A 10,292-nucleotide genomic window follows, 5' to 3' on the forward strand; every position below is an offset into this window, starting at 1 on the left:
GCGGCGGCGGCGACGGCGGCGGGAGGTTCGGTTGTCGCCCGTTGGCCGCGCGGCGCCGCGCTCGGCGGCCGCCATTGCAGGTCAGGCCGCGGGCGGGGGGGTCGCGGGAGGCCTCGGGGAGCGAGGGCTGAGCTGGGGATGGGGGCGAGGGTGTGAGGGAACGGGAAGCTAGGAAGCTGGGGCCGAGCGGGGCGCGCGGCTCGGGGAGAAGAATGGCGAGCGGAGGGGCGGGGAGCGGCGGGCGGGGGAGGGGAGATCGGGAAGAAGGAGGGGCGCGGGGAGGGCCACGCAGAGGTGGGGGAAGAAATAGGGGGTGCCCTGGGCGTAGGTAGGCCGGGAATTGTGGGGGAAGGGAGCGATGTGCAGACGGAAGGCGGAGGGAGGGGAGCGAGCGGGGCGGAGCGGAGAAGGGCGGAAAGGGTGGCCGAGCGCGGGCGGAGGACGGAGAAGGGGGCGGCGCGGGCCGGATCCTCGAGGTATGTGCGGAAAGGGGCTCTTCCCCGGTGGGGTGGGAGCCCAGTACACGAGGTTTATGGGATCGGGGTAGAACCGGAACCCAAGCGGCAGCGGGAATATCAGAAAGGGGACTCTCGGGGGTGGGGGTTGTAGGACTGTGAATCTTGTTTGAGGGGACATTTTAAATTGGCGGGGGAGGGGTAGACGCCTGGGAGAGATCGTTTTGCAGGGTGGTCGGAAGGAAGAGTCGAGTCTGGAAAGTGATCCAGGCTCTTTTGTGGGCGGGATGAGAGATGAGAGAAGGGTCGGGTGGGGTCCTTCCAAGGAAAGAACGAAGTATATCGTAATTAGAGGGAAACAAACGATTTGGAGAATGAGGGTGGTAGAAGAAAGTTTAAGAGTAATCTTTGGTGGAGGGTGAACTGTTTGGAACATCACTCTAGGGGGTGTGGAGTAAGGTAGTGTAAAGAATCGTTCCCCAGGGAGATAGCAGAAAGGGTTAAACACCTTGGCAATAGGTCCCAGCGAAAGTCCGGGTAACTTGGTGGAGGTTAGTGAAGCGTGGGGAAGCGGATTGAGAAGTCCCAGAAAGTGGGCGGGACTACAAGTAGGAAGTCCCAAAACTGAAGGGGAAGGATGGGAAGGGGAGAGGGTGGAGAAAATGGGGGCTGGTGGGAGGAGAGTCCGCGATTGAGGGAGACTTCAAGCAGGGTTAGAAGGAAGGGGCTTTGGGGAACGTAGGGTGCTATAGCAGTAAGAGGAGGAAGGGTTGAGATGGGGTTGCAGAGTGGCAGAAGATGGAGAAAACTGGAGTAACTCAGATCGACTGAAGCCATTTTTTCCACTCGTCTGCAAATACCAGTAATTGATTCCCTCCATCATGGGAATCCTAAAATGTGATGGGAAAGTACCACGTGTATGCATAGTATCCACACGTATTTGAACACACTCTTCACTAAGAAAAGTTTGGAAGCATTCAGTTCCACCTACCCTCCATAGCCCCCTTTTGGAGGGAGGCAAGCTTCTCATTCAGAAACAGGATTATATCACTTGATAGAAAGCTGTCCACAGACAAGATCCCTTTTAGACCATCCCCTTCAGTCACAAAATCACAGTAACACTGCTAATAAAAATAATTGTATTCATTTATATATCAAACTTCCTGAATTGTTTATTTGGTGGAAAGGCACACAGAAAAATAGTCATCATTTGGAGGAAAACAACCTCAAGAACTGAAGCAGTTTGGCGAACCCTGACTGCCTTGTTTGAACTGTTCTCCCATTGTGTGAACTTGATTTAATTCTGATAACCAGCTGCTTCTATAGGATGTTTTACTCCACTATAAATATTGAAATAGTAATACTATAATATGAAGACATTCTATATTAAGAAAAAGCCATGTTCCTCCAGGTAACCAATAGCCTGACCCTAAAGGCTTTACCATACTAGGTACTGTGCTGAATACATTCATAACCTCATTTAATTCTCACAACTCCTTGAAGTGATTCTCTTTTATGCCTGGTTTATTAGCAGGGAACTGAAACAAGGTTAAATGATCCCTGTCATACATAGGATACATGGCATAATCATAGAATCCAGATCTAATGGCTTCCCCCTGTATCCCTAAACACAAGGAGTAGTCCCTGGGCCCAAATAGGAGATCAGTAAATGCTACCTGTTGGCCTACCATATGTTAAAGTCTTTATTCGCTTACTTTAAAAAGCTTAAAAAACAAGAATTAGAAAATTCTAATGAAAACAATTTATAAGACATTATTTAGCTCTAGAAAAAAATTATTTGTGGTTAAGTTAAACCATTGAGTCAAGCCCCTTTCAGTAAAAGCTGTATGTTCTTTATTCTGCCATACTTTATCTTGGGGGCAGTTACCGTTATGAAAATAATTGTTCACTATAAGATTGTTCTGTTTAAGACAGTAATCTAACAATTCACAAACCAAAAGATACATTTTGTTGGAGATTAAAAGGAATCACTATCAAAAAATGTTCTCTATAAACAATTAGATACGATAATATAAACAGGCTTGTGGTTCTTTTTTAATTGCCCATCCCACAGATGAAATAGCTGCTTTGGTAGCAAGTTACAAGACCTGCATAGGTTACTTACTTACCATTTTGTAAAAGATGCTGTGAGAAAGGCTAGTGCTGTAAAGCAGTCAGAGTTCTACAGGCATACTCAGTGACTATCTACTTTGCTAAAGGGCAACTGTTGCAAGAAAAAATACAGGATTCAGGTGATAGGGTATTTTAAGGCCCTAAAGTAGAATTTTATAATTTGACAATATAGTTGTAGGAGAGGTAGGCAGAGAGACCGTGTTGTGGAGTTAGTTCACATCCCAGCTCTCCCACTTTGTGAGTTGTTACTTGACCTTTAGCTTCTTTAAGCCTGTTTTCCTCATCTGTAAAATGGGAGATAAGACAGTGTCCACATAGTAGAATTGTTTGCATTTCAGAACTGAAAGATTCCAGATTAAGTGTTCAGACAAATCAGAAAAGAAGCTTTTTGAATTATAAAGATAATGCCCTGCCTGGACCTTTTTCTTAGAAATCGTGGTAGCACTTTGATTTTTCAGGCTTTTAAATTAATAATTTTAATAATAAATAACTTCAAAACAGAGATAGAAGCCAAATGGCAATGTGTATCCCACCCAGATTGTTCTGAATCCAGTCAGACCTTTTGGGGTTTTATTTTAAATCATTACTCTTTCTCCTAGAAACCTTGGAAGTGCTTTTGGTGGTTCTTTCAGTGAAGGCCACCTTTGTCAAAATACCAGTGCCCTCCTGAGCTAGTGCATTACCTGTTCTTAAGTGGTCCCACAGCTGGCACTACTTCTGCAGGTGTGGCTTATTCGAGGATGGCTTCTTGATTCCTTGTTGCCCTTCAGACCAGCTCTTGGGTGTATGCTATGCCTGCCTGATGCCTTTTAATTCTCACTGGCACTTGGTTTTCTTTGGGAGGACAGAATTGGGTAGTCATAACTAGTGTAGATAAAGTCAGATGGCCTAGGTTCTTAGGCTGGCTCTACTACATACTGGCTGTGTGTGTGTGTGTGTGTGTGTGCCACATACAAGCAAGTGTATCTCAGTAGCTTTATCTGCAAAATAGGGATAAGTACCTATCTCAGAGTGGTCACAGTGATAAGAGATACTACCCATATATGTGCACAGCATCTGATTCATACTAAAAATTCACTAAATATTAGCTGCCTTTTATATTTAAAGTCCAGTGATTTGACCAACCTCATGTTCCCAAAGTATGTTTGGTGCTCAAGAGTAGAATCTGCTGTCCTTTAAGTCTGTTTGATGGCAGTGCACTCTTCCCTGGAGATCCAAAATGAAGATGAACAGATCGGTAAAGAAACCTATTTTAATTTATTGGCTAAACTTGAACACAATTATACCTACTAACTTGCTGTACTACATTTGGTAAACACTGGACTAATAACCTTCCACTAAGCTCCATCTATTAATTGGAAAGATGTATACAGAAGTTGTAGTTTAGATCCCCGCTGAATCTGTCCCTCCCAGAAAGACAAGTATAAGTGAAGCCAGTTTCCAGCAAGTGTTCACTATAAACCCAATCTTGTATAGTACCACAAACTTGCCACCAGGTGGTGCTGTTGTATAAAGTGAGTCTTAGAAGTGTCACTGTAGTATACTATTTTTAGTGCCTTAAGCCAAAAGTGGTCAAAGCATTTGATGAGAGTCACATCAGAAATCAGCTTTTCACTAAAGTTGATTGAAGGACTTCAGTTCGCAAGGCTTTTAGTTAAAAGAGGTCCTTTGAACCTTGAAATACCAGATAAGCAAAGTGGGCACAAAGTTTATGGCATCACCAAGGAAAAAAAGTAAACTCTAAAAGAACTAGCTCCTAACAATATCCTTGAGGAAAGCAGATTATTAGTATAGTAGTTAAGAATGTGGGCTGTGCAGTGTATAGGTTGGGTTCAAATTCTGGTTTTTTGACTACTAGCTATGTGGTCTTGAACCCAGTTGTGATATTTCATTAACTGTTTACATTGTAGTTACCTTTGGTGATCTTAAGCAGTCTTATACGTATATCAGTTTTTTTAAAGTTTACACCTTATAGAATTGTTAGAGGAATGAGATAAAATGTATATAAAGCACTATGTCTAGTACACAAGCAAATATGAGCTATTGCTATTATCCTAAACCCTTTTTTCCCTCTACAGCTTATTTTCAGTTGCTTTTGTAAAGACGGAAGGCTCATGGTACAAATTATTGTTTCCAGGTAAGTACATTTTAAGGCTTTTTTTTACTCAGCTTGACTGCTTAGAGCTATATAGATTTTCTATTATTGGAGGAATCAGGGTCCTGAGGTACCCCTCATACAGATCCTTGCATTTCAATCTCTAGTTTAGTGCGGCACACTGCCCAGTTTCCCGAGCACTTGTGCTCAGCACAAAGTTCCTTTGGGCCTTGAATGGTGGTGTAGGACACTAGTCATCCTTCACCCCACAAAAATATTGTAACCGCCAGCCCTTTGCTTGCAGTGCTGGGGCTGGAGGCCTGGCAGAATGGGTGCTGATGGAGCTACAGGGGGAGATCGAGGCTCGCTACAGCACTGGATTAGCTGGAAACCTCCTGGGAGACCTACATTACACCACTGAGGTGAGGGGGCTTTTCTTTCCCTGCCTAATGCCTCAGGAAAGCAAGCTACACCAAGGTGGTGCTCCCAGGACCCAGAGTGAGGACTCCCCTCAGGTTTGTTATTTAAGGTCTAGCTAATCTGCTAAGCTGTTTACTGTCCCACCTCTGTAGTAGCAGGGCAGTTTAGCTTTGAGGAATCTCAAAAGGTCACAGTTCTAAAAGTGAAAATTGTCTTACCTGGGCAAAAAAGGGCACAAGGGTGGGTTGTCTACTGTGGCTGCTCAGCAATGGAAGAGCCAGACCAGGGAGGGCAGGTGGCAGTGTTGCCTGCCAAGAGCATCTCTAGGAAGCACCTGAGCATTATGATCTTGCTCTGAACCTCAGGCATCTCGTTCTTGTTCTGCCAAAGGGAATCCCTGTGCTGATCGTGGGGCATCATATCCTGTATGGGAAAATCATCCACCTGGAAAAACCTTTTGCAGTCCTTGTCAAACACACTTCTGGGGAGCAGGACTGTGATGAGCGTGCCTGCAAGACTGGTACCCGGTACCTGGTGACAGCACTCATCAAAAACAAGATTCTTTTCAAAACTCGCCCGAAGCCCATTATCACCAACGTTCCCAAGAAAGTATGAAAGAACCCCGGATTTTCCCTAGAGAGCGGCCAGCTCCTTGGACTCGTGCTCCACTGCCACCTCGAGGACGGCTCGACAGTTCCCTGGGACCGCAGGGGGGTCCTGTTCTAAACACAGGCCACCCACTGGGCATGATCTCGGATTCCCTCCTTATGACGCCTGGTTCTCTTGGTGGAAATCTGGCCCCATTTCCAAGGAATTCTTCTCCTTTTTCAGCTTCATCAGGTTCATTGGCTTCAAATGCGGCACCTTTCCCTGCTGGTGCTCGTGACCCAGGCATGGCTTCTTTTCCAAGGGGAATGAATCCCACTAGCACAAGTGCAGTTTCTTTCCCAAGGCCAGGTGGCCTCCTTGGCCCAGGTCCGGGCCCAGCTGTAAACCCTAGAGCAGGGGCTCTTCCAGGCCCAGGGCCTCTGTCTAACCCAAGGTTAGGGGGTCTCCCTGGGCCAGGTCCTATGCCCAACTCAAGGGCAGGTGGTCTCCTGGGAACAGGTCCTAACTCTAGAAGTGGAGGCCCCATGGGCCCTGGATCTGCACCCAACCTGAGAACGGGTGTCCTTTTGACTTCTGGAAATGGTCCTCCCAATAATAGGCCCCTTGGCCTGGGCCCTGGACCAAGCCCCAGTCTGAGATCGGGCTTCATAGGTTCTAACCCTGCCCCAAGGTCCGGTATGTTTCCAGGCCCCAGCCTTGGGCCCAACCCAAGAGCAAGTGACCTGGGCCCAGGCCTTGGGCCCAACCCAAGAGCAAGTGACCTGGGCCCAGGCCTTGGGCTCAACCCAAGGGCAGGCGACCTGGGCCCAGGCCTTGGGCCCAACCCAAGGGCAGGCGACCTGGGCCCAGGCCTTGGGCCCAACCCAAGGGCAGGTGGCCTGGGCCCAGGCCCTAATCTGGATACCAGAGCAGGTGGCCTCTTGGGCACAGGATCTGGTCTTAACTTAAGAATGGCTGGCCCTCAAGGCCTAGATCTTGCCCCCATTCTAAGAGCAGCAGGTCTTTTAGGAGCAAATTCATCATCCTTTTCACAGGCTTCTGGAAACATGGGCACAAGCCCACCTTCCATGGCAAGAATACCTGGCCCCATGGGCCCAAACTCGGGTCCTGGCTCTCGGGGAATTGGCCTTCCAGGGCCAAATCCATCTCCCATGTCTAGGGCTCCTGGCCCCATGGGCCCTAATTCAGCTCATTTTTCGAGGTCAGCTGGCCCCATGGGAGTAAATGCTAATCCCTTTCCAAGGGGGACGGGTTCCGGGGCACTGAACCCAGCTGCCTTCTCTCAGTCTTCTGGCACATTGGCTTCAAACCCAGCTACCTTCCAGAGGTCTGCTGGCCTCCAGGGCTCAAATCCAGCAATTTTCCCAAGAGCCTCTGGGCCTTTAGTACCCAACCCAGCTAACTTCCCAAGGGCCACCGGCTTACAAGGTCCAAGTCCAACCACGTTCCCAAGGTCCACTGGCCCACTCGGCCCTGGTCAGGTTACTTTCCCCAGGTCAGCTCCTGGGCCTCTGGGTTCTTCTCCAGCAGGCCCTGTGGGTATCAACCCAGCTCCTTTTGCAAGACCAACAGGGAACCTGGGTCTAAACCCAACTTCCTTTCCAAGGATGAATGGCCCTGTAGCCAAGACTTTGGTCCCGTTTCCTAGAGTGGGTAGTCTCCCTGGCACAAACCCAGCTGCTTTCTCCAGACCAGGGGGCCCAATGGCTACAATGTACCCAAATGGAATGTTACCCCCTTAAATAGCATTTTCTCTCCAGGACCACCTTGGTTTCTAGGCATCGTGGTTCTGGGCCGAGGCTGTGTTTTAGGCGAAAGGGTAGACATGGAGCTACAGTCTGAAGTACATAGCTGGGGCTCAAGTTCAAATGAGCCATCTTTTTCAAATTCTGCTTCTTTCTTGATTGAAGGTGAAATGTTATTTGTGGGACATGGACTGCAGCAGGCGGAGTGATCCTAGCCTTGAGAGAAGGGATCCCCAGCCTTCCAGAAGCCTGCTGTGCTTTTGTCCCACAGCTTTCTGCCCCTTGTTTCTTACTAGTTTCTTGAATTGTTCTTGTGGACTTTCCTCAGGGATACATTGGCCTGCAGGTCCCAATTCATATGCAGCCCCCTGCTCACCACTGGAGAATCAGCTCACTGCGCTCTAGAAACGCGGCACTGGTGAGCAGACCGTGCTTCGGCAGTTCGGACCCGGGCAGCTTGGACCTGGCCATCCTCTACTGCCGTACCTTTCCCTGGGGGCTGGAACACAGAATAGGGAGGTGGGTGACCACTTTAAAGACCCACCAAATACAATTTTTACTTGATGGCTAGTCCTGCAGCTGCCTTCTCTGGGACTCAGAGGAGGCCAGAATCAAGGCTCCACTGCTCATACAACTCCCTCCACTGGTACTCCCGATCACAGAACCTCAGAATTTAAGCTGATGCGGATGGGACATGGGGTGGGGGGCTGGGGGTGAGGGGGAGAAATCACTGTGCTTTGTTCAACCTGATGTGAAAGGATGGTTGTTTTTCCTGCGTTGTATCTTTTCTAACTGTTTCTTTAATAAATGGGATGAGAGGGCTGCCGATGTCACGCCATTTTGTTACCTGTTCCACAGGGAAGGAAGTTTACTCCACTGCTTATGGTTTCAGCTTGGCCACAATCCTCCATTATCTGCCAGATAACATGCCTTCATTTAAGGAAGAGGCAAGCTAGACTTTTAGCTTTGGCTCACTCATCTGCCAATAATTTCACCAAAGACCCTGCCCACCCCGTACAATAAAATCTAAGCCACCACAGGCATACAGTTACCAAGGTGGGCCTACCATAGTCCCCAGTGCGGGCAGCTGACGGCTTACCCTGTTTCTGAGTGACGCTGGGATTACCTCAACTATATTTCTAGCTCAAGGGCCCCTTTTAAAACTGGAGTGAAGAGCTAGCTTTCATTAAGTACAAAAGGAGGAAGTAGCTCAGAGATAATAGCATTATGTGAGAATCTTTATTTTGACAAATGTGCAGTATAAAAAACGACATGAAAAGTTAAAAAAAGGCAGGTAAAAATAAATATGTTTACAAATTATTGTAGAAATAATACAAAAAAACAATTAAAATTCTCAATGAGGAAAAACCAAAACATGTCCGATTGTATAAAGGCTCTTCCCTTGCTAGAAATGGGGATAAAGCTGAAGACCCAGTTTGGTTTCACTGCTGAAAAACATACAAAATAACTTAGAAAAACCAGTCGAGGTCAAACGTTGTGAGCCCACTACTTGTACTCGCCTACTTGTGATGTGAGGAAAGTTGATAACCACAGTGCAAGGCAGAGCTGATGGCAGGACAGCCAGGAGTTTTCCATCTGGGAGTCCGTCCATCCTACATTAACCTTCAAGTAAAGCTTGAAGAAAAACAAGCCCTTAGTCAAGTCTGAGCTCTGCAGTTGGCTGACCGGATTTCCTCCATTGTAGTGCTCAAAATAGTTTACTTCTTGGCCAGCAAAAAACACGGAAGAGCTTGGAACAACTGCCTTTAGCAAATGCCTGCTGTCTCTTCTAGTCTTCGTGGATCGGGTCCAACAGCAACCAGCGGTCTTATCAGAAACTTGAGGTCTGTGTGATGCAGCCGTGTTGGCTGCACTTGGAAAACCTTTGAGTTCATGGGAGATGAAGGAAAGCACCAGGGTTTGCCAGTCTGTGGCTCAGCACACTGTTCCTTTGTAGGAAGCACCTGGGCACACTATAGAGGCTTGCCCCCCCCCTCAACTCCTCTCTCCCTTACTGCTGGTTCTATGGAGGTTAGCTGGACCCTGTGAGAGTGGACCATTTGGAGAGAGTACACACAAGCAAGCAACCCCTCATTCAGAGGCTTGGTTGAGATCCCAGGTTTCAAACCCAGGAGCTGAGAATAGTCTGTGGATTGCCAATCCCTAGAAAAAAGCTTTCCTTTATTCCCCCACAAAAGCAAGGAGAAATAAAACAGCCTTGAGTGGCCTGAGAAAGCAAGAACCTTAGGAATCAATTCCGTCTCCCAGTTTGGTTTCTGGAAAGAAGCAATTGCAATAGGGACTCTCCACTGCTTGGCTGTAAGAATTCCGTGGAGAAGCCACTGAGGAGAATGGACAGTCTCAAAGATGACCAGCTTGGACTTGAGGGTTCACTTAGGGAGTACTGAAAAGCTTTCCATTAGAGACGATTGTCAAGATTTGTATCCTGAAAGTCACACATGCTACCCAGCTGGCAAGGAATCTGTCCCAAGCAGTTCCAAGGTGGTAGCCACTTTGGTCAGAGGCTCCTTGTGGGTTTTCCTCCATGTGCTGAGAGCAGACTTGCCTGTTACAGAGGGGCGTGTGAGAATCCAGGCTCTGCCTCACTTGCCATCTTGAAAAACTCAGTGAGGAGGAGGGTGAAGAGGTGATGACATTTCTTTGAAAGCAAAGCTAGGAGGCTGTCTTGGGACTCGGCTGAATTTGAGAGGAATTCAGGAGCAGACAGGTTGAAATACTGAGCCTTCACTTTTTTAGTACGTTGGGGTTCAGTCTTCCCAGTCGATGACCAGAACATTTTATCTCCCCAGTAGACTTCACAGACAAACTAATCCA

General features: G+C 47.7%; 2 protein-coding genes across 2 annotated transcripts; both read left to right on the plus strand.

Annotated features, from left to right (window-relative positions):
• Positions 1–3: 3 nt before the first annotated feature.
• Positions 4–5,718, plus strand: CHTF8 (chromosome transmission fidelity factor 8). Its single transcript, XM_045819065.1, has 4 exons — positions 4–80; positions 4,667–4,725; positions 4,988–5,105; positions 5,494–5,718. The coding sequence occupies exons 2-4, from the start codon at positions 4,703–4,705 to the stop codon at positions 5,716–5,718; spliced, it is 366 nt and encodes a 121-aa protein (XP_045675021.1). The 5' UTR covers positions 4–80; positions 4,667–4,702.
• DERPC (DERPC proline and glycine rich nuclear protein) lies at positions 5,715–7,636 on the plus strand. The gene has a single exon (XM_045819064.1). The coding sequence runs from the start codon at positions 5,715–5,717 to the stop codon at positions 7,452–7,454; it is 1,740 nt and encodes a 579-aa protein (XP_045675020.1). The 3' UTR covers positions 7,455–7,636.
• Positions 7,637–10,292: the final 2,656 nt, after the last annotated feature.

Source organism: Phyllostomus hastatus, unplaced genomic scaffold (genome assembly GCF_019186645.2).
Source record: "Phyllostomus hastatus isolate PE091 unplaced genomic scaffold, TTU_PhHast_1.1 phas_scaffold_345, whole genome shotgun sequence".
In the NCBI taxonomy this organism is placed as follows: Eukaryota; Metazoa; Chordata; class Mammalia; order Chiroptera; family Phyllostomidae; genus Phyllostomus; species Phyllostomus hastatus.